Source organism: Pinus tabuliformis, chromosome 3_2 (assembly GCF_031772625.1).
Source record: "Pinus tabuliformis cultivar Carrire ecotype Pingquan chromosome 3_2, CPIR1, whole genome shotgun sequence".
NCBI lineage: Eukaryota > Viridiplantae > Streptophyta > Pinopsida > Pinales > Pinaceae > Pinus > Pinus tabuliformis.
Genome location: NC_142302.1, coordinates 187,742,654 through 187,767,823, shown reverse-complemented (window position 1 = coordinate 187,767,823; position 25,170 = coordinate 187,742,654). Strand labels below are relative to the sequence as shown.

Below are 25,170 nucleotides of genomic sequence, written 5' to 3'. Positions count from 1 at the left end.
CCAAATCATACAGAGCAGAGAATAGTAAATACTTGTCCAGGGTCGACAAAAGTTGCCAACGGCGTTTCAAAAGTCTAAATCTAAATTTACTGTCAAGATATCTTATCCCATTCAAAAAGATTTCAGGAACATCCCAAACAAAGTATTCAAATCCCTTCTACTTTCTTTAGGAACCTGAAACAATTTGTGTAATGTCGCTCATCTTGTCAGTAATTTAAACATGATGTGATTGAATTCTTAAATGTATTAAACTTCTGATATAACACGAACAAAAAAGTGCAATATATAATTCTACAACTCTCAGCATAATGATAAAGAATAAAAACAACCAAGGGAATTAAGGGAAAGCAAATGAAGAAGAATCGAAACGGAAAGCAAGTAGACTATACTCAGTTTGTTCATTTCCAGACTATTTATAAGAAATAGGAATGAACAAGGAACAAAACCTATAAACATGATGGATGACAGTTTCTTCAATCATGATCTAAGCAGTGGAAATTTTAGTACTCTAATCATGATGGGTATAAGAATCGCTTCAGTCATGATCAAAGCAACAGAAAATTGAGTACCATTCCATGATTACAAAGTTTTTCATACATGCAAACTTGAATCGCAGTCAACAAAGTTTGAAAATTATTTTGTCATCTTCATTGCAGAACCATAGATATCAATCCTACCTACCGCAAAAATACCAGTAAGGTTTATCCCCAACAGCTGACCTTTAAAAGATAAGAGAAATATATAGATTATGATTGCAGAACATGACGGCGATATTCTCCTAGAGCCCATATAGGAAAGATATTCCGATAAGCAGAATAGGAGATCATACAATTCCTATTGAATACTCCCATAATTTCCTGTAAGTCAAGGGACACAATAAAATTAGAGTCGGAATTAAAAATACTTTTAGCAAGGCAGTTCAAATTTGATATATCCAGACCCAACAACAGAAATTGTGAATGAGCAAAATCTTTTTTGGACTATCCTATCATAGAGGGAATAAGCTTATTAAATTTTCATGTCAGACAAAACGAGAAATGAAATCAATGTGGCAGATGAAGAGAACTCTAAGGAGATGTGTCTATCCATCTATTATTATTTACTACCATACCAATAATTATAACGTAGAGTTCACGATGTTAACTATCAACCTCATTTTTTTTTTTATAACGTCAATGCTTCTTAACTGATTAAACATTCAGCTGTCTACTGGATCCACATAGTTTTTGCAACATTATCATGATGGCATCCCATTGATAAAGCATAAAATACAACATATAACAGCATTTTATAAGAACATAATATAATAGTTGACATGACGTTTATAAGAGAATAGTATAATAGTTGATATTGACCCTCCATTGTGTTAGAAGGCGCACCACAGTGAGTCAACAAAGACCCTACTTATCCGTCTACAATCCCCCTCTATACGTTAGAATAGGGAATAACATGACAACGAACTAGTGGTTCATTTTCGTAACCTTGCCTCAATTTTTTATGCATGTTGAAACTGGATCCACAGAATGTTTGCAATATTATCACAATGACGTCCCGTTGATAAATCATGAACACAACATATAACATAAAGTTGATAAATCATAAAGCACAATTTGATATAAAATATCCAAACCCAACAACAGAAATTGTCAATTGACCAAAATAAATTCTCGACTATCCTGTCATACAGGCAATAATCTTATAATTTTAACTTTTCATGTCAGACAAAACAAGAAACGGAATCAATGTGGCATATGAACTGAACTCTAGGGAGCCGTGTCTATCCATCTATATATCCAGATATTATTTACTACCAAACCTATAACTATAACATAAAGTTCACGATGTTAACAGGCTCAAATTTTTCTTCTAATGTCAATGCTATACATTTTTTTTATAGATATGTATTGTGCTTAGTGTTGAAAAATTGGATAGCTACGGTTGTTATTTTTCATTAAAGTCATGAAGGAAAATTGTCTTTGTCAACCCTACAAGTCGGCCCCATTAAGGCTAATTAGGCCACATCAAACTCATATAAATTGGACAATCGATTGCATTCATTTGACACATCACACAAGCTAGTTTGTTCTACAATTCTAAGCAAATCTCCACACCTGCCAAGATCAGAAGGAAGGTTGATTGAAGTTGTGTTGACTTTTCTGTAATCTGCTTTGACCAAGTTTGTTTGGGTACATTGGCATCTGATTTGAATCTCTGTTTTGATCATTTGGAAGGCTGAGGATTTCAGTGTTTATTGATCTCTGTTGACTGAAGATTTCACTCATACTTATCGGGACATTGACCTGCGCTGACCGCATCTCTAGGCTGCTTGTTTGACTATTTTGTGGCCATCTCAAAGCTGAATTTCAACCCTCTACCTCAGTCATCTCAAGACAACATTAGAGAAATTTTGAGGTCTAAAATGGGCCTCAAAACAAAAATGTACAAGCAAAATCAACTTTATAAGAACCAATAAGATTCAAGATGATGATGTCAACCATGGGGGATGATTCACCATTTTTTGAGTAAAAAAATTAAAATTAAAAAAACTAATTTTCAACTCATATTTTCAATTTATCTCCCTACAGTTTTACTCAAATTTCGACTGAGAGAACTCGTTGAATGCATAATTTAATTCCTCATCCAAAGAGTACCTATGTTGCATACTTTTGATGGACCTTGCTACATAAAAAATTAGAAATACATGAAAAATATGATTGCAATCACGTTTTTCATGTATTTCTCATATTTTGTGTAGTAGGGTCCAATCACATTTTTCATGTATTTCTAATTTTTCATGTAGCAGAGTTCATCAAAAGTATGCAACATGAGTACTCCTTAGATGAGGAATTAAATTCTACATCCAATGAGTTCTCTCGCTTGAAATTTGAGTAAAACCGTAGGGAGATAAATTGAAAATACGAGTTGAAAAAGTAGTTTCTTTTTTTTTTCCCTCTAAAATTTAATGATGTAATCTAATCTTATTTTATTATTTCCACTATTATTTTATATTATTCCTTAGAAGACCGATTTTAGACCTCAAAATTTCTCTAATGAATCTCAGCCTCTTTGTGTAGACAACATACATTGAACAAAAGTTGACGTTATCTCTCGTATTGACTGGTTTTGGCTGGAACTCTATTGAGATCAGATTTGGATTTATTGGAATGTTCTTGATGTACTTTTGATGGACAAAATCTCTCAACCCAAAAGGAAAGAATTTTGGTTGGGTTTTACCCTTGTGGGGTTTGCCTTGGTTGTGAACCTAATTCTTGGTGTCTCTTATCTATTGTTCATTGCTTATTGTGGTCTCTATTTACTACTCTTATTGAAGAAGTGAATGGTTGAAGTTTTTCATGTATAGCTACTTGATGATTGACATGTAAAGAAAGAATTGATTGCATCATTAGAAGTAGTTATCAATTGTGAAAAACTATTCTAGTCCTAGCTACACTAGAATTCAACATGGTATCAGATCTTTGGTGAAGGAAAAGAGGAGATTAATCATCTTGAAAAGCACTTGAAGGGCATCTAAAAAGGTACTTTAAAGAATTTTGAATTTTGTCCTCTATTGTGATAAAAAATCTTCATCATGAATTGCTTCATGAACACTGAAAGCAAGTTTGAAGGAGTTGTTACCCAACACTAGTGGGTGACCATTATAGGAGAATTTTTCTCCTAGATTTGTCTTTAGCCAGCAGTCCCTTGCAGACACTTGATAGCTATGATGTGCTACCATTCTCTGCCACCTGAGCTAGCCATTGTGTACCCTCACTCATTTGTCATGATGGTATGTTTGAAGGTGGGCCATCCAACCTCGAAGGTATGGTTTTTCATTATGTAGTTGGGTGTTTATGCTTGTTTTTCTTGGGCACACTTGGACATGGAATGGTGGGAAACTTGGAAGAAGGAAGAGCTTCGACTGTACTCTTGTTTCCTTACCTCAACTTGGAGGTTAATCTTGTATCCTAGTTCTGTGGGATCTCTTTTATTGGCTACTAGATTTAGGAGTGATACTACATGGGAAACCCTCATTTTGGCTGCATGGTCCCACTTATCGATACCATATATCTCACCCCCTCCCCTCATTATAAGCCCTTTTTACATTTTCCCCATCTAGGTCCACATTTGTCCATTGGGTCCATAAGGTGTTAGCCTCCCCCCTCCCATTGTCCACACCTTGGGCCAGGCTTGGAACGGTGCCCTAGAGGTTGATGCAGCTAAAAAGAGAGATAAGAGCATAATATGGCTGCATACAACATGAAATGAACCACAAAATGCAAAATATGGCTGAGACAATAAAATTTAGCACATGAGCAAAAGCCAAATATGAGCTCTACCCCCTATAATTATGGCCATCATCCTGGTTCCTAGGGCCTTTATGATTGCCCCTCGCATCATTAAGGAACCCATGAATGTCCCAACCCCTGATGGGCAATGAACTGCACCACCTTAAGGAGGTAATCATTACTATATCATACACATCATGCTCTCGTCCCCTTAAGCCCTAAGCAGTAAAAAAATGAAGAAAATCAATAAAAGGAAAAAGGAAAATGAAGAAGGGTAGAAAAACAAAGGCCGAGGTAACTCATGTACCATGATTTCTCCCTCCTTACATTCATACATGCAAGGTGTGCGCCTCCTTCATCATAGCTACCATTGTACCATGGCATGTGGCTTGGAGCCTTCCCCTTTGTCCCCACTCCATTCCATCATAATTTCACATGACACCTACGACTTGATGGGGGTACCTTAGACCTGTCATTCCCTTAGAGGTTGAAACCACCTAATAGGGTCTTTCATTAACCTCTCTTGCTAAGGATGGTAACACCAAGGCATGTCTAAAGCCCCAAATTTGGAAGGAAACCCACTATGAAGTGCCCACTTTTGCCCTTGATTAGCAAGCTTATCTACTCAATTGCAGTAACGAATCATTGTATTGGAAGGTGAGGAGACGCATTGGATCTTATATAGGATTCCAGGTGGGTTTTTGTCTTGGACATGGCCTCCCTATATGGGATCCAAGCCTTCTAGAGGATCACAATAGCATTTGTAGGGTGAGCAATGAGAGCCATGGGCCTCTAACCATGCAGAGCATTGATTACCACACCATGGGCTTCTTCATCACCACCACTTGCTTGTTCGTGCCCCAGTTATTCAAAGATAATGATGCACTTGGACCACGTTGCCCAGTCGGCTACACATTGCATCTAACACTTGGCAGCTGATCCAGGGCCCATAGGAGGTTATGTCTTTTCTAGGGAGACATAGGAGGGCATGTGTCGTCTTCTAACCCTCATTGATGGAGCATCAACTTGACTATGAGCCACTTAGACACCCATGAGACCCATTTGGAGCCCACAGAGCCCAAATAGGGGTTTGGAGATGTTTGTAGCATTTGGATGGCATGTCCATCTTCATCATAATTTTTGAGGCCCTCAGCACAAGAGGCCTCAACCCTAGCATTGGAGAGCACCTAACATTGATGAGGTGGGCTAAAAGGAGAAAAAAATAATGATTAATGTTTAAGCTATTTTGACACTTTAGGTGCTTGTTCATTCCATCATCACTTGGATTTTTGGACCAAGAAGAGAATTCATACCTGCAATTTATGGAATGTTTTGGAGTTTCATGAATGAATTTTGATGTTTGGATATTTCGCTATCTCTGATAGAGCTTCTTTTTGGCTTTGTGATGGATGGATATATTCTTCATTGTCTTTTAAGTGCTACTTAATGTTGTATATCTGATTTGATTAATGTCTAATGCATGGAATATTGTCTCATGGTTATTAATGTGCCCCAATTGGTGAAATTTTATCTAAACATTGAAACTAGTGGTAAATTTTGCATGTGTAACCCACAGATAATGAATGAATGAATGTTCCTAAGGGAAATAATGCATTTTATTCCTTGAAACTCCATTTACAAGTGTCATTTTAGTATAAATATCTAGAAGTATTTTGTTGTCGCTTTCATTAAGGGTAGTGAAATTTCTTCTAGGTGGAGCAAGGTGTCTATATTGAGATTTTTCATGACTCCTAACTTCCCAATGGCTAGACACCAGCCTTGAATCCTTGGTGATCACTTTTAAATTGAAAATCATACTCCTTTTCGCTTTTCTTCTTTGTCCCTTTAAGGATAAGGAGGCCTCTCTAGAGCTTCGTGCGAATTCCAATAGAGGAGGAGATTTTAAATTTCGTTTGGATAAGATTCTTCCTTAGTGTTTCCTCTAGGCATCTTCAAGTTTTGAAAGAATTCCGACTTTGGAATCTCCATAAAATTGATTCCCTAGCTTTCACACCAAGAGGGAACCCTGGAAGCTAATCCTTCCTTCAAGGAATTTGCTTTAGTACTCACTGGAGTAAATCATTATTTTCCTTTTATCTCTTCCACCTTGACCTTGGATGAACATATATATTGTGTCAAACTTCAACCCTAGGTCTCATGTAGGATTTTTTTTAAGGTTTGTTTTGTGGAAAGTTTTACAAGTTTCTCCCAAAGCTCGCACATTGTTGAACCTTTCCATCAAATGAGCCACCTTGCCTCACTCCAAGCCTATGATAGACATATTATCTATTACAAGTGAGGAATAGTGGGACTCCTCTCGTCGGTGAAAATCCGAGAAGAGAAGGGGACTTAGGATGTGGTGATAGTGGGCATCTGTCCTGAGGTGTTGTTGTGCCCTCTAGCTTTTGCCTCTTTACAAAGCCTACAAGTTCGTGCAACAACAAGAGCTACTAAATATATGGCATGGAAGGCTAGGGAAGAAATAATTCTTGAAAGAAACAAAGTTTTGGGAATTGTCACAGGTAATGTTATTTAACCATCTAATCAAGTTGGAAAGGAGAAGTTTCATGAAAATGACATTTTGGCAAGAAGCATCATATTAGATTCTGTTAGGGATCATTTGATTCCTTATATTGCTGAACATAAGATTGCCAAGGCTATGTATGATGCTATTATTGGATTGTATACCATTAACAATGTAAATCAATCCATCAATCTAAGAGGACAACTTCGTAATATCAACATGACAAAGAATGACACAGTGACATCATATTTTGTCAAGATATCTCAAATAAGAGAACAACTCAAAACCATTGAAGAAGTATTCGATAAGGAATTGGTAGTTGTAATCTTGGGTGGTCTTCCTAGACCTTGGGATTCATTTGCATTAGGTATTAGTGCAAGAGAAAATGCTCCAACCTTTGACAAGCTATGGGTTGCATGTACTCAAGAAGAATCAAGACTCCTCTCTAAAAGAGACATTGAAGATCCAAGTATAGATGCATTTGTAGCCCATGCAAAGGGAAATAAGAAGAAACCAAATTTTTGCAAGTTTCAAAGAAGTGCTAGGAAAAGACAATGTACTAGATCTGCTTTGAAGAAGGAATCTACTTCACAAAGAAGACCTCCTCCTCCCTCTCAAGATAGAAGAGATAGAAATGATATATCAAATGTTCAATGTTTTCGTTGTCAAGCTTATAGCCACTATCAAGCTCATTGGCCTCAAAAGAATCGAAGAGATGACTATGAAAGAAATGACGATGTAAAAGAAGAGGAAAGCATCATACTTCTGCTGCTGATCTAAATGAGCCATCTTCAAAGAGGAGGCACAGGAGACATGATTCTAAATATGAATACCCATTTTATTCTACTCTTATAGGTTCCATTGAAAGTCATGATGAAATTTGGCTCGTGGACGATGGTGCTTCTAGGAACATGGCAGGAAGCTATGGACATCTATTTGGATTGACTGAAAAGAAGATTACTCAAAAGGTTGAGCTTGGAGATAATGGCAAATATGAAGTCAAGGGCATTGGTATGTCATCCTTCCAATTGGAATTTGGAGGCAATGTATCCATTAACAACATTTTATATGTTCATGGTTTGAAGAAAAATTTGTTGCCCATATCATCTCTTGAAGAAAGAGGAGATAGAATTGCTTTTGTTGATGGTCAATTCTTAGTATGGAAGAAAAATGCATCCTTTGAAACTGCTGAAGTCATTGGGGTAAGAATTGGAGGAGTATATCGTCTCCTTGGTTGCTCAATCCAAGATCTTCGACACAATACTACTGAACTTAGTGAGATTTGGCGTCGAAGGTACGCTCATATGCAATACAAAGCTTTGGGAAGATTGAAATATTTTGTTAAAGGTGTACCTAAACTTAAAACAAACAATGATGGAGTATGAAAAGGATGTGCCCTTGGGAAAAATGTTAAAAGGAAAATGCACTAGTAGTGCATTTTGATGTATGTGGGCCCATGTTTGATAAAACCTTGGGAGGATGCTTGTATTATGTATCTTTCATTGACGATTATTCTCGCAAAACATGAATATATCTCTTAAATACCAAGGATCAAGTATTTTAGAAGTTTCGTGAATTCAAAGCACAAGTTGAAAATACTACAGGGAGAAGAATCAAGACTCTAAGGTTCTACACTGGTGGGGAATATGTGTCAAATCAATTGATTGACTTTTGCAAGGATGCCAGAATTATGAGGGAGCTGATAGTTCCCTACTACCCCGAACAAAATGGAATTGTTGAGAGAGAATAGAACTATTATGGAAGTTTCTTAAGCTATGCTTCATGATCAAGAATTGCCTATGTTTCTTTGGGAAGAAGCTACAAGGACTATTGTATACATTCAAAATCGATGCCCACATTGAATTTTGGATTACAAGACTCAAGAAATCTCTATAGGTGAGACCAAATGTTGAACATTTAAGAAACTTTGGTTGTCCTATTTTTCTTCATGTGCCCAAAGAGAAAAGGACAAAGTTGGAACCATTAGGGAAGAAGGATACTTTTGTTGGCTACAACGAGAATTCAAAGGCCTTTAGGGTCTATATTCTAGGACAACGATATATTGAGACTTGTAGGGATGTTATTTTTTATGAGGACGCTGCATTCTAAAAGTCCAAGGGTTCACACCTGGACTCTGATGATAAAGTGTGAAAATTCTAAATAGAAATCCTATTGCAGTGATTAATATTATTTCTTCTACTTATTACCTTAGAAATAAGTTATCTATTGTATTCTTAAGGAAAATATTGAAATATATTCTACTGCAGCTTTCACAATTGAAACATTGCAGAAAGTAAATGTAAGTAAAATTTTGGCACAAATACAATTACAATGACACAGTGATTTTTGGACAATTGTCCCTGGAAAAACCCAATGCGGGAAAACCGGTGCAGCAGATGAGGATTTTATTATTCTTCAGCAAAAATCTTCATGTACAAATTACACCTAGCAGTAAGGCTTTCTGAGAAAAATTTACAGACGTTCCCGAGCAAGTATCTGACCCGAAAGAGAAGTTCTTCCACCTTATGTGTCTCTTTGGCTTGCCTAGTGTCACTTTTTCTGGCATTTGGACTGGCCTGCGCAATCCTTGCGCCATTCAAGCCAACACTACCTCTCCCAACGTCAATCTGCCTAGCGTTGTCCCTTCTATTGCTCTATGTCTTCGTCCCTATCTCTCTAACTGATGTTGAAGCCCCTTTGTCTCTCCTCCACCTGCAACTCTCCTTCTAAATCGATTTTCTCTTGCCAAACTTCAACCAATGTCGATTTTACTTGGGCAACTAAGTATCTACCTGGTGTATTTTCCAAATGACCCTCAAGCCCCTTCTTATATCTTCATGTTGGATAACCAACGACCTAGATTAACTCCTAATCAAAGGCTCAGATCGTTTTGACTTGATCTACATATTTATCTAGAAGATTCACCCACAATTAGATTAATACCCATTAATATTTTAATTTCCTTAAGTTTAGACTTAGGAACCCCATTAAAAATATTAATTATTTTAATATAATCATTTATGGGTGGAATTTCCCAAAACAGTTTCTGGATTCTTTAGAATGCATGTGTCCAAGCCTCCCCACAAAATTCGAGGCTTAGAGCACATTCGATGCTACCCCAAATCAACACTCCCACTTAGGGAGGAATTTGCTCTAGCAATATACTGTTGCTGCATATTGCTTTGACTCTGAAGCATCGTCCTCTGCGTTGCGGATGTCTGACATGTTGTCCACCAACTACTGTGTTGCTGCTACAACTGTACTACTACCTTTGACACTGCCATTACCAATACTACATCTGTACTACAACTCCCTTTGAATTTTGCGTCTGTCTTACCACTGGCACTGCCACTGCTAACTGTCCTTTCACTGCAAACTGATGTTGCTACTGAAATAGATTTTCAACCATACCCAACTTCTCTCTGAACTGAGTGAACTTAGCTCTTCCAAGAGCCTTTTTGAGTATATCGGCCACCTACTCTCTTGTGGGAACATACTTTAGCTGTACTGCCCCACGTTGAACACAGTCTCTGATAAAGTAATAACGAATATCTATATGTTTCGACCAATCATGAAAAACTGGATTCTTAGAGATTTTGATGCAACTCTGATTATCACAGTAAATCTTGGTCGCTTCGATCCTTTTTCTGAATAGGCTCACAAGCAATTTTCTGAGCCATATGGCTTCGCACGTAGCTGTGCTGGCTGCCATATATTCTACTTTTGCTGAACTCAGTGCTACTGATTTCTGCTGCCTATTGCACCAAGATATCATCCCTGATCCAACACTGAAGCAGTACCCTAAGGTACTTTTTCAGTATATTGAATTTCCTGCCCAATCTGCATCAATGAACCCATTCAAACTGATGTCCTCCCCTCTAGAGTACTTCGACCCATATTTGGTCGTTCCACGTACATACCTAAGTATGTGTCTTGCGGACTAATGCACCCTTTTTGGTTCCACCATGAATTGACTAAGAGTGTTGACAACAAAAGAAATGTTTGGCCTAGTGTTGACCAGATACATTAGCGACCCAATGAGCTGCCTGTACAAGGTGGGATCTGCTTCTTTGTCATCTGATGCATCTATTTTCTTCCAATTGGTGATCATGGGAGTAGCCATGGGTCAACAATCCTGTATTATGAATCTATTCATAATTTCTGTAGCATACCTTCCTTGTCCAAGGAAGATCTCCCCATTTTTCTACCAAACTTCCAACCCTAAAAAATAACGCATCAATCCCAAGTCCTTCATGTCGAATTCGGCTTCAAGATTCTTCTTGCTGTCCTGGATGAGCCTAGATGACCCAGTTAGGAACAGGTCATCTACATATACTACCAGAATAAGTAGCTCATTCTCTACTATTGAATAGTAGATATTGGGATCAACATCACTCTTGACAAATCCCAACTGCTACAAGTAACTATCTATCAACCATACCATACTTTGGGTGCCTGCTTGAGCCCGTACAGGGCTTTCTTTAACCTACAAACATGAGACAACCTGCCACTACCCACCAAGCTACTGTGCAAGTCTGATTCATCTTCTGCTTTGTAGTTGAACCACCCTACATCTGCGTTGCCGCTAACACTGCACTGCACACCTTGTACTGCTACCAACTTTGCACTGTGCTGCAGCTAATCTCATCTTGTTGTTGTTTCTGCAACTATTGCAACTGAGAACTGACCTCCCGAATCAATTGTGCCTTGGAGTGGCTATGCAGCTGTTTCTTGAGTCTCTGACTACTACTAGCATCTGTAGTTGTCTCATGAGTCTCCAACTGCTACTAGCCTCTGCACTGCCCATTGAGTAATTGTCTGCGCTGCCACTGCTCTGTGCCCCTCAGCATCTGATTGCAACTAGTACTACAACTGTCCCTCAAGAACTGACTGCACCATCCTGAACATTGATCCATGTGTTACTGAATATTGTGTGTCCCTATAATAAGGGTATTTATCCAAGAGGAAACAATTGCTCGATGATAAAAACTTGTCTGATGCGCTCCTCGAAGGATCTTGCCCAACTCTGCACAACTTTGGAGTCTACAACTCAATGTTCTCTCCTAGAGATATAGCTGCATATAGAGCGAAGTTTTCCTCCAACCTAGAGGACAACTGATCTATTTCCGCCGAAGCTGCTGCCTGCTCATGCTTCTTCTTCTTGTCCTTCTTCCTCTAAGGACACTGGGTACTATAGTGACCAAACTCACCACACCTGAATCATTTGATCTTTGACAGATCCTTCTTCTTCTTCTCTCCTCCTTGTGAGCCTTGTCCCTAACTGGGAACTTTCTTTGCCTTTCCCTTTGACGCAAATGCTACATTCTCCTCCTCCTTCACACTCTTCGATCCTCTGCTGTAGACACTGAGAGAACGCTTGACTAGAGCAAGTCTCATCTCGTCTTGCGTGAAATATGCCCACAATCAATCCAAACTAGGTAGTTGATCTTGTCTAGTGATACCTTGGACGAAAGTAGCCCATTCCTCAATGAAACTATTAATAGCTACATGCACTAGCTCATTGTCTTGAAGTGTCTCTCCAACTTTTGCAAGCTCATTCCAAACATCTTAAATCCTGGTGAGGTAGTGAATAACTCCTCCCTTTAACATCCTAGAGGTTCTCAGCTTCTCCTTCAAGTACATCTTCTGATTCTCGGAAGAGTTTTGGTAGAGTGATGCGAGAGCATCCCACATTTCTTTGGTCGTATCCTTGGCTGCTAAGTGTGAGACTACATGATCTCGAACTCCATCGAGGATCAACCTCGCCTTGGCCATTTCCTTATTGCAGTTCTCTAGCTATTGTGGTTTTGTCGATATGGCTACAAATCTTCTTCATACTTCTTCAGACCATGCTCATCTAGCAAGAAAGTCATCATGGCTTTCCAGATACAATAATTTGAGGCTCCATCTAGCCTATCTTGATCTCGAAGTCCTATTAAGGCCATCTTCTACAAAACTCACAACTAGGAAAATAAACAAGAATCTCCTCCCTTTGCTGCTCGGCCACTGTCTCTGCAAATTGCACTCCTTGCTGGAATGCGCAGATCTGCCCAACTGTTGCCCTCTGCCACTGGAAATCTCGGATTTCCTCCAGAAAACTAAATCTTGAAACCCTCTTGAAAATTCCTTCAGTGAGTAACTTTTCTCTTCCACCCGACATTGATCTGCTACTGCAATCATTGCTACAAACCAACTGCACCAAGATATGCTCAACCAAATCTCTGCTCTTCCTACCGAAACTGCTTCCCGGTTACACCACTGCCTGTTGGAACTGTGTTTGGGAAATTCAAACTTTTTTTTCCACCTACAGCTAAAAATCAAACTCCTCCCAAAAATGTGCATTGCATTGTTGGCGCTTTGCACAAACCCATAATTTTTGCTCCAGGACTCCCTATGAAGTTGCAAAATTTCTTCTTCATCATCGAGCTCTTGATCTGTCAAACTTTCTCTGATACCATGTGAAATTTTCAAGTCTATTGCAGCAACTAGAGATTATTCCTCCAACTGACTAAAATTAAGTGCAATTTATTTGCTACGACAAACAACGAATAAAATCACAACTACAATTTTCACCATAAAAACGTTGCAAAAAATAAAATGTTGGAAACTAAGAAATATAAAGCATACACATAAAAATATGACAGTTATTTTTGGACAAATATCTGCGGAAAAACCCAATATGGGAAAGCCAATGTAGCACATGATGGTTTTATTATTATGCAGCAGTGAAAATCCGAGTACAATCTGGATGCCAAAACTTGGCAATCTTCAACAAGAATAACTGGCAAAATTACTGAGGGAATTTCTCCCTCCTCCACAGACAATCCCGACACAACACCTCTCAGAAAAACTGGTTGTCCAAACCCTTGTGCAGGCCTCTACGCAGGCTGTAACTCGCACTCCTAGAATTTGTCTTTGAGTCTGACATCCTTCCTGCTACTACTGTTGGAAGTGATGCTTCGACCCTCTAGAAAATTTTCCCAACCTTTGGAAGCTGAATCGACCCCTTGCTCAGCTAAATCGATCTGCCACTTTGAAGTTGCCTGCGTAGTGCCGACACAACCTCTAGTGGAATAACTTCAGCCTCTTGATGTTGCCTCTCCGGAACTGGAAATCTTCCTTTAGACTCACTGTCTCTACTTTCCCTCTAGCTCAAACACCTCTGCTCAACTGCAGGATGCTCAATCTTTTCCAAGGAACTCGATCTCCTCAGTGTGTTTTTCTCTAACCCCATTGACCTCCTCTTATAATCTCTCGTTTGCTCACTAATGACCATGATTAAATCCTCATCAATGGCTAAGAACATCTCTGAGTCGATCCATGTGAGTTTCTACATAAATCTCACCTTTCTCAATTAATCCCTGTTAATTAATAAATGTTCCTAAGTTAGACTTAGGAAATATTTAATTATTGGCTAATTAACTTAATTGAGCCATCTCTGAAATTTTGTCTCCTGAAACTTTTTCTAGATTCTAGAGTTCTAGTGTTTCTTAGCCTCTCTAACCGAAGACGAGACTAGAACACCTGTCCAACGCTACAAAATCTAACATTGTCTAGAGATACCTCAACCCAAGGAGCTCTCAGGCTCAATTCCTCTCCCTGTGAGCTTAAACAGGGCGGAAGAGCATAACGCAATGTTCTCGATCAGCTAGGACCCTTACTTGGGAGGGTCACATCCATCAGTCCACGTTGCTCTCTGAAGATCAAACCATATCAAAGTGCTCATATCTGGTATCGACTCAAACAACTCACTAAAGAGTTCAACCATACTGCCTTATATAGCACTTTCGAGCAATATTCTTTTGTTTTTCATGTTCATGCAGAACATCAAATCAAATATTATGTTAGAGCAAATACATATCATAAAAAAAAGAATACCATATTCATCCTTTCTCCCTCTCACGCAGGGAGGCAACAACCACAAGCCTAAGATTGTCTCATACAACAACATTCTCTCAATCCATGAAGATGTCTCTATCTCATCTATGTATGTCCGAACTTTATCTAATACAAGGATCCATTTGGTTGATTTCTCATTATGAGATCCACCAAATCTAGCAACAATGATCCATTAATGCAATCCAGCATGCCATGATTTTGATAATACACTTCCTCTAACAAGGAAGTTCTCTACTGTAATTCAACACGAAAAGAGAATCCAGGAACTGCTTGAGGTAAACCAGTCCTGTCAACAATGAATTGTTAGCACAAGAAATAATTAACAAAGACACACCTTTAATAATATCAAATGTTTCATCAATCCAAGTCGAAAAGACTTGTTTCAATATGCAATCATGGGTCTCCTATTCATTCACCTATAATCTTTTGAGGCAGCCTCAAGTTTACAATAATAATAGGAGCCAAGATCTCATCAAGAGTCTCTCCCTCTGAATGGGAAGCTTCTACAATCATCATCAATCTTGTATATCATGCATCAAGACTATCATAGATTATGGAATCAAACTATATCAGGTTCTCATATATCTATCACTTTCATGACAAATCATCATCAGCTAATTCAATTTGGCTTCACTGTCATACATATCATCAGTCATTCATCAAGGGTTAGTGTCATAATTAGTGCAGTTGACAAATGTACCTCCATTCAATATCACATCCCTATCACATTATATAATCACTAACATCATCAAATCAATGCATCTAATTTTGACACATGATCAAATTTTAATATGTTTTTAAGTCATCATAGGAATTACAACCATCATAGCCTTGTCAAGATCGACTATGATATAGTTACTTACAACCACACTATTGTTATTAGGGTTACCATAGTCATCACAAGCACTGACAATAGTATCAAGTTACCATATATCAAAGTCAGGACCAAATATCAAGGAGATTTAAACTATAAAATGCATTAGTGGTTGGCATGCATCACTCTAGTGAGACTTCACTGAAGGTGATATTTTTGACATACCTCAGGGCTTACTTTTCCATCTCGATATTACAGCGAAATCGAAACATAACACTGTAACAAACATACCTTGTAATATTTAGACACCTTAGTAGCTTGTAAAACTTAGTTAGCATGTACACTTTGTCATCTTGCATATGCCAAGAATACTTTTCACTAGTTCTTAGAATAAATTTGCATGAGGTTCCTTTTCTTGCACCAGTATTAGCTCTCTTTTCCTACACCAATTTTCTTATTGCACTATTTAGTATCCAAAAGATCCTCAAGAAATATCTGCTTATCACATCTTTATAAGGAAGTTAGAAATGTTCAAATATTCATGCAGGAACAATAAGAAATAATCTAAACAATAAATCTAAACAAGAGCAGTTTCATAAACAAATAACATAAATTTAGAAGGTACTTATCTTTAGTGAGAGGTGATCAACTCCCTCTTGAACCAACCCTTAAGAGTCATTATTGTCCATCATCCATATGTCAATATTTTCAATTGTCTTCATCAACAACCAGGCCCAACTAAGACTAGCCCATCTAGGGTTACACTAAATCTGTCGCATGTACTGAAATAACTTCTTACTAATCATGCTAGGGTTTCAAAACTTGTAGAACTCAAGCCTTTATCATATTCTGGCTCTTCTTCCAAGCACACTTCAGGGATTTCTTCCTGGCGTCGTGTTATGCATCAAGGGTTTTCTTCCAAACCCTAATCTCACGTTATCCACCAAACTCTAATTTCTTTTGTTGGAACAAGGTTGCTTAGGGTTTCCTTCAAACCCTAGCATTCTTTTAGGTCTCCACCATCTTCACTTGCTTCCATCAATGGTGTCTTCACAGGGGTGATCTCAATGAATTTTCTTCAACCCAACTCTAATACCATGTTAATTTTTCTTAGGGAAAATTGTTCTTTGCAGTTGATAATTGCATTTTTATACTTTTTATCATTTATATGCATTCACCCCATAACATCATCACATCATTAGCAATTATGTAGAAAGAACAATATCATCAATAATGCAGTGGAACAATAAAAGGAACATTACGAGAAAAACATGCACAAATAGAGACACCAATATTTGGTAGGAGACCAAGGCAAAAACCCACAAGGGAAGAAACCCAAATTCAATTTTTCTTCTTCTATTAGAGATTGATCAATTGTTCAGCTGGGATACAAAGGACATCCATAGCAAGATACATCATCACATCAAGGGCCACCCTGGGCCATCCTAACTGTTGTCACCGGGCCACCCTGGGCCATGTTGTCCAGCTGTTGAGCGGGCCAACTAGGCCATCCTGGCCAACTATTGAGTGAGCCACCTGGGCCATGCTGACCAACTGCTTAGTGGGCCACCTAGGCCACACTAAACGATTGTGAACTCTCGGGTCGTACTAACCGTGGGCACTGCGGGCCAACCAATGAATGAGAGCACAAGGTCATGTAAGCCAAACCACCGTGCCATCTGAGCCAACCATTGAGAGGGCCACCATATGGCATACGAACAACTGTGCAAGCCAAATCATAGAATGAGCCATGTCCCATTCAACCATCGTGTGGGCCATGGGCCATACAACCATCGAGCCAGCGATGGGCCATACCACCATCGAGCAGACCATGGGCCATACTAGCATCGAGTAGGCCATGGGCCATACTACCATTGAGCGGGCCATGGAAATACACATGCTACTGGAGTGAGATTACACATATGCCATATATCACAGACCACCATCGAGCGGGCCATGGGCCATACCACCATCGAGCGGGCCATGGGCCATACTACCATCGAGTAGGACATGGCAATACACATGCCACTGGAACGAGATTATACATATGCCATATATCACAAAGAGCTTGAGACCATACATGCATAATTGCAGTGATGCGAATAAATATATAGTTACAGCGATGCGAATACGTTACTTTGTGCCATTAATCAAGAGCGGGACTATAGTTGTTACAAACAGAGTGAAATTGAAGCTATTGCAGGAATACCAAGCAAGATCATGTGTCATTACAAAGATGCAAGAGATGAGAGTTCATCAATATAGGTCCTTCTTCAGATTCCTTTTCTTTTCCTTTAGGTTCTTTTAATTTAACTACAGATCTATCAAACCCAGAAATTTCAAATTTGCCAGAAGCCTTCTTATCCTTTTCCAGCTCTAAAGCTGTGAGTTGACAAGCCTTGTAGTCAATAGGCTTGGAAGCGTTGAGATAATATTCTAGAAGCATTTTCTCAGTTGGTTTGTAATCAATAGATATCTCTTTAAGCATACCATTAAACCTTTTATTTAAATTCTTCACACATCTCATTTTTTTTTTACGCTAATGGCTTTTGCTAAAAATCGATCTTCGTTTTGATCACCAAATTTCTCTTTAAAAGCATTAATGAGGGAATCAAATGAATCAAAACTATCACCAACCCTATCCCTAAACCATTCCATAGCACCATTTTCTAAAGTCATGACAAAACATTTCATTTGTACATCCTCATAATTATGAGTGTAAGAAAATTTAGCCCACCAGGTTTGAAAAGCATATAAATGATTTCTAATAGATATTACATTATTTTCTTGAAAAGCGGGCAACTTGTCTAGACCATTATTAGGAAGGTCATGAGGATAACCTTGGATGTTAGCAAACTTGAAAGGAGCGTAGATATTCATGATGTCCGGAACATGAAGATTATACAAAAGTGAATGGATGTCACAGAGAGCTTCCTGGCCGAGATTGTCAAGGAGTGTACAAGAAGAGAGCTTGTGTAATCTAACTCTGAGAGTCTTTTCAAGATCTGGAGCAAGATTAGCCAAGCTACTTGGATTCCTCCTAGTACACGCTGTTGTAGAAGATGAAGGAAGTGGAGTTGCCACCCAGATAGGAATCTAACTTACACACAGAAGATGATATGATGAAAAATGAGATGAATACGAATGGATGAAGATAAAATGATCAAATGATGAAAAGAGATTGAGAGGACCAAGGACAGAAAAACTGTCCCCGGTGACGTCACCAAAAAATGTTGTCGCACAGAGTGTTAAGGCACCGTGAAAATTTTTAGAGTAAGAGTTATCACTCTAATCCTTACTCACTCCATTTACACTCTCTCCTAGACAAGTCAAGGGGGATAGTCCCTAAGGGTAAATGAATGAAGGAAATATGTGGAACACAAGCTCTAGGAGACTTGAGGATGAACAAATTAATGAATGTAAAACAAATCCTGGTTAACCGAGATGGATAGATCAAACAATTAAAACAAATGCAACCTCAAGATAGAAATGATTTTAGACCAGTACCTTAATATTCGGCTAACCATAAACCAAACGAGAACAAGTTATCCAAAGAAATTTGTAAATGTGATGAACGTGACGATCATGAATGATTAAATGTAAATGCCCAAAATTTTGTCATGCAAGATATTCTAGCAATTAAATACCATGAAGAGCTATGAAATTTAACTGCTAAGCAATATATGATTCTAGATTTAAAATGATTTTCTTCAATAACCCAGATCTAGAATTTATCTTTTTCCTATAGTCAATCTTTAGATATGATTCTAAAACATTAATCGCGCTTGACAATAGAGAAATCAATACCACAAAATTCTCCCTTTAAAATTTTACACTTAACACAAAAAGACACCAAGGAACTTTAGATTAGAATTTAATTATCCCTTAGGTAAATTTTTAATGTGCTAAGCTTATGAAGCAAATTTAATGTGGCAAATGTTTAATTAAATTTTTTAATGTGACCAAAGATAAAAATCAAAAGACCTTAATTAAATTTTAATGAGACGTAGGCCACATAAAAATTTAATTTTTCAAATGTGAAAGCATAAATTCTCCTTTTGATTTAATTCCTTAGTAATCTCAGAGTCACAAAAAATGAAAAAATTTCAGATCTTTTAGTTTTTTAAATGTCTTTTAAACAAAAATCAAAAAAAAAAAAAAAAAAAACAAAACACAAATAAAAAATGTAAAATAAAAAAAATCAAATCAAATCAAAATAATAATAAAAAATCAAAAAGATAAAATGAATTAATGTAAAACCTAAACTAAGATAAACAAGAGAAATCCAAATATAAGCCTAACCCTAATGCATAAACATAAATCAAATGAAACATAAAAAAAAGGTTGAATTGTTTTGTTGTGTTTGCAGTGCAGCCAATGTTGCATGAAGCAGGGACGTTTTTTGGAAGCGGGGACGCGGAAGCGTCATTTTCTAAAAATCTAGGAAGTGAAGCGTCTGCTATATATATATATATATATATATATATATATATATATGTGTGTGTGTGTGTGTCTTCTATATATATGCATATTTTTGCATAAATCAAGATAGATATGGCATCCACGATTCCATTGTAGTTACTAGGTTGTACATCAACCATCTATATTCTAGCAATTACAAAAATACATCAAAATTTTAAGCATATTATAAAACATAAAACATTTAAGCATATTATAAAACATAAAACATAGAGCATATTATGATTTATCTAGCAAGTGAGCAACTGTCAACATTTGTCATGTCCAAAATTCAAATAATAATGTTTACAAAATATGTCACTTGGTCACTGCCAAGACAAACAAGGTTCAAGTTCACAAGCCTACAAGTTTAATGATCAATCTATGACAAAAGTAGTAAATTGTGAATCTATCTACTAATCTCTCCTCCTTCCACCACGAAGAGAACGTGGCAGCGGGCCTCCACGTGATGGCAATGAAGAAGATGGTGCATGTGGAAGTTGTGGCAGTGGCACTGAAACTGATGAAGACGAACCCCCTACTGTTGGTGTTGAACCATGGAACCTAGGAACCAAGGGACCAGATGGGGGTGGCATCTCAACACGATCATCATCATCCTGGAATCGCTCAAAAAATTCATACAAAAAAAACACTAGTTAACAAAAAAAATTAAAAACATGAATTACAGAAATGCTTTATAAGGAAAATTCATACCATAATGGACATACCTGGATAAGAGTATCCTCTAACTGCTCTAATCGCAACACTCCATCCTCCAAATTGGGCTCCTCTGGATTCTTGTCCCAAATCTTAAGGTCTTTATTAGTCTTTGCATCATCACAGTAATGGGACAATAATCGCAAGTTGTAATGAACATAAACCAAGCTCTTTGCTTGGTCTAAACTCAACCTGTTCCTTTTAAGACTGCGGATGAAAGAATAAGAGCTCCAACACCTCTCTGCAGAAGAAGTGTTTACCACCTGTGATAGCACCGGCAATGCCAAAGTCTGTAGAAGTGGAGTAGCGCCTCCATGCCTGTTCCACCACTCAAGAGAAGAAAAAGTCTCTCGATCTCTAATTGCATGAATGCTCCCAAATGGACTAGTGTTAAGCGTATAGTTGCTCAACTGTCTTTGTACCATGGCAACCTCCTCCTCATCAGGGATTAATTTACTCAATGCAATCATATATTTTTTGTGAACCACTTGATCTTGGTGTGGTTTTCTCCTGCTTCCCCCCCAGGTGCTGGTGTTGAAAGCCATGATGGATGATAGTATTTAGGTGTCAAAACATATGCTAATGCATGCAATGGAACATTTAGCATTTCCTATCGGTTTTCCACCTTTGCATGAATATAATTGTACAAGGTGATATCTCTAGGCTCAACAATGTCTTTAATCAACCCCAGCATGCTATCCATTTGCTCATACACCTCCCCAATTATTGGTCAATCTGAATCTCCAAACTTGATCATGTAATAAATTAGTTTGGTGAATTACAAAACATATTTATCCTGTGACCAAAAGTACATGTCAAGAATAGTGTCCTTGGCTGCATTAGCACCATCTCTATCAGTGTTAATTTCATCCCATGTTTCAACACACACCATATTAGTTAAAGCTTGTCTCACCTTCACTAGCCGCCTAAAGGTGAGGTAATAACTGGAATATCTTGTCTTTGCAAGTTTAAGCAACTGCAACTTGGAGTAAGTGCCATAGAAGTAGTTTACCCTTGTATGCCCTATGATGAATTTAATGAGTTGCTTCCCTCTCCTGTAAACCTCATTAATCCACCCACATTCTTTATGCTTCATAATATCATGCATCAAAAGGTTCAATGTGTAAACCAGGCACCCAGACTAAAAGATGTGTGGATGAGTAAGCTCAATAATTCTTCCTACTGCCTTACAATTTGCTACATTATCTGTGATCACTTGAACCACATTATTCGGACCAACATCTTTGATTGATTGCAATAGGAGATCTGCAATGTTTTGTGAAGATGCACTAATGGAGGAGGAGTCATGACATGTAATAAATATTGCACCACTAGCAGAAACACCAAGAACATTTATCAAATGTTGGTTTCTAATATTTGTCCACCCATCTGATACAATGGATACCCCACAATCTACCCACTCATTTGTAAAACGTGTCAAAGCTCTTTGAACCTTTGCTTTTTCTCTTTCTAATAACATTGTTCTAGCTTTCTCATAGATGGGGTACTTGTATCCTTTGGGGCTTCATTGATGGCCTTTACCATTTCATGCCAATAGGGAGAGTGAAGCACATTGAATGGTACGCCGCAAGCACAAAGAAATCCAACTATCTTTCCATCCACATCATCCCTCCTAGCGACATTAAGGAAATCCCCTATTGTTCTTTTACCTCCAAAGCTTCTAGAAGTACCATGAGAAGATGAGCTACCAAATCTAGAGGTTGCACTTGATTCAGAATGAGTATTTTGTTTCTTGTTTTCTTGTTGTGTAGCCTCCTCTATTTGGATGTATTTTCTTTTTTGTTGAGATGAAATGTTCGGGCAAATTTGTATCCCCACAACACCCTTTTTATCATCACTGTCCATCACCCCACAAAGATGCCTCCTCACATGGGTATATGAACCACTAAATGGTTTTCCTCCATGACAACCATGAGGGCACAAAAATTTGTAGCTTCCACCACCCTTTCCCTCTTCAAGTTTGGTCACATAGTTCCACAAGGGTGTTAATGTAGCTTTCCCCTCTAGTGTTTCAGTTTCCCCTTCAGGTTCAACTTCATCCCCTTCCTCTTCAAACCCTTCCTTCTCATCATGCATTGGGTCACTCATATTGGGACTACTGACTTCTTGTGCTTCTTCCCTTCTATTCCTACTCCCCATTGCTATCATTAAAACCAAAAGTGGAATGATACATAGAAGCCAAAAGAACACCATCTTGGAATATGGATATAGGTGGTGGACAACTTGCAAGTAAATGAGCAAGTAGAAACAATGGGAAAGAGTAGGAGAGGGAGGAGAAAAATTACAAAAAAAAATGTCAAAAGAATAAAGGAGTTTGGGGTTTGCACTTACCTCTTTAACTCTTGTAGATGAAGTCCTTCAAGCCCCTCCTCCTTCAATCCTCCAAGCTCTCCTCTCTTCTCTTCAACTCTCTTCTCTTCTCCAACTCTCATAAACTCAAAGTGAGTAAATGAAGGATGAATGGGGACTTTAATCCCTTCATTCTTCACCCTAACCCAAGGAGGACCCACCCCCAACAAGCCAACTCACAAAAAAAAAGAAAACAATGATTTTTGGGCTGCGTGGCAAAAAAAAGGAAGTGCATACAGAATCATATGCGATCCGTACGATTTGCCTTTCGAAGCGTGGCGCTTCGTACGGCCGAAGCACCGTACGAAACACGCTTCAGACACACTCTTCTGGAATTTCCAGGAAGCGTGTTTATCAGTTTGAAACGCATTTCGGTTTTTCCAAAGCACATTTCGAACGACGGTTCCCCCACGCATCCGTACAGATCGCGTTTTGGGGTTTAGATCTCGGGGGGGGGGGAATGTTTCCTACAACACTGAGTACAGGTCAAGAGGGAAGCGGCGGGAGAAGCTCAACAGAGGAGCTGGGACAGGCGACGCATGTAAGGGAGACGCGGCAACAGGAAGCTCGACGGCTGCAGGAGGAAGCTTAGCGACAATAGAGGAGAAGAGAGCCAACAGTGCTAGAGGAATGGCAGCAAGAAGGAAGGACGCAGTTTGAGGTTTCTTGTGTGCAGGTCGATCGATGAAGAGTAGTATAGGTAGTGAAGGAAACTCAAGGAAGAAGATAGGAGAGGGTTTTGCAGGCAGTGGCGTGGAGGAAATGAGAAGGATAGTAGGCAAAGGGGAATGGAAGAAAAAAATTCGAAATTTTGCAGCAGATCAAAAACCCCAGGTAGTAAAAAAAATTTGAAATTTTCTAGAGAAAGAAAAACACAGCCAAAAGCTGGTAGCTCAAACCCTTAAAAAAAATTCTCAAAAATTGTGATTAAAGTGATATTCTTCTGCTTCAGATTTATCCTTGAAACCCTTATAAAATCTCCAAATTTAAATTTTAAAACCCTCAGACTATAAAATTTTCTAAAAAAAATGTCCCTGCAAAATGATACTAAGGCCAGATCTTACCCTCCAGGGCCTAGATCTAGCTTCAAACAAGGATTCTCCTTCAGATCTGTACCTACAATGACAAAAACAAAACACCCAGAAACAATATATACAATGATGAAATTAGAAACCCAAAACCCGGTTAAATAATTACAATAATTACAAGTTAAAGGCTCTAAGTAGCCAGATCTATCATTATGCCACACAGAAATTAAAAAAAAAATAGAGGAGGTGCTAACTCGAAACCCTAATGCACCAATAAAACAAAAAATCTTATGATAAACTTGGGATTAATTTAGTTGGGATCTTCAAGAAACACAGATCAGGAGTTGGCTGGTCCCAATGGAAACTTCCCCTAATGCCCGAGGATCTAAATCAAGATTTCCCTGCAAAACATGATCCAACCATTAAAAATAGAGCAATAAAATAATAATAAAACTTAGACAAATAGACATACCTGCTATTACTTTCAAAATTTAGATTATTATTCAAACCCCAGTGACTGAGCAAGATACCTCTACTCAAATCACTCTTCAGAAGCTATCATCAATGGATTTACAAAAAATCATGCATGAAAATAAACAATCTTACAATATTCCGATGAAGAGTAACACCAACAGAATTTAACCCCAAAGTCTTTGTTTATTATCTTTAAAAAGATTACACCAGAGCTTCTTGCTAAGCACGCGACTCAAAGATTGGATAGATCGACTGACAAATAACCTCTTATTTAAAGATAAATCCTCCAATGGCCAGTTCGAGTGATCCTTGTCAAAGTAATATCAACTGTTGATGAAGATCAAAATTTCTTTTAATCTCATCTATCGAAATATTTAATTTTTGAGGAAATTCGAAACTTTTATTTAAATGCATTTTAATTAACTCAAAAATTAAAATTTTGAGTTAATTTGCCCAAAAATGTGACTATGACTTAACTCCAGGAATCAAAGGTTTAAAATTTATCAAAATAATTAACGTACTTTAGTCCCTGGACCTTTTAAAATTAAATTTTTTGAGACCAATGAATCTTGCCTTTGGAGAATTTAGCTCTACCCAGGA

The 25,170-nt window shown here is 38.1% G+C and overlaps 1 protein-coding gene across 1 annotated transcript in view; it reads right to left on the bottom strand.

Moving 5' to 3' along the window:
- Positions 1-360: 360 nt before the first annotated feature.
- LOC149180406 (cycloartenol synthase-like) overlaps positions 361-25,170 on the bottom strand; it is a 303,462-nt gene continuing 278,652 nt past the window's right edge. The window contains exon 15 of the mRNA XM_089413870.1: positions 361-857. Within this exon, the coding sequence (XP_089269996.1) occupies positions 747-857 (111 nt within the window). The 3' untranslated portion in view covers positions 361-746. The remainder of the gene's footprint in view (positions 858-25,170) is intronic.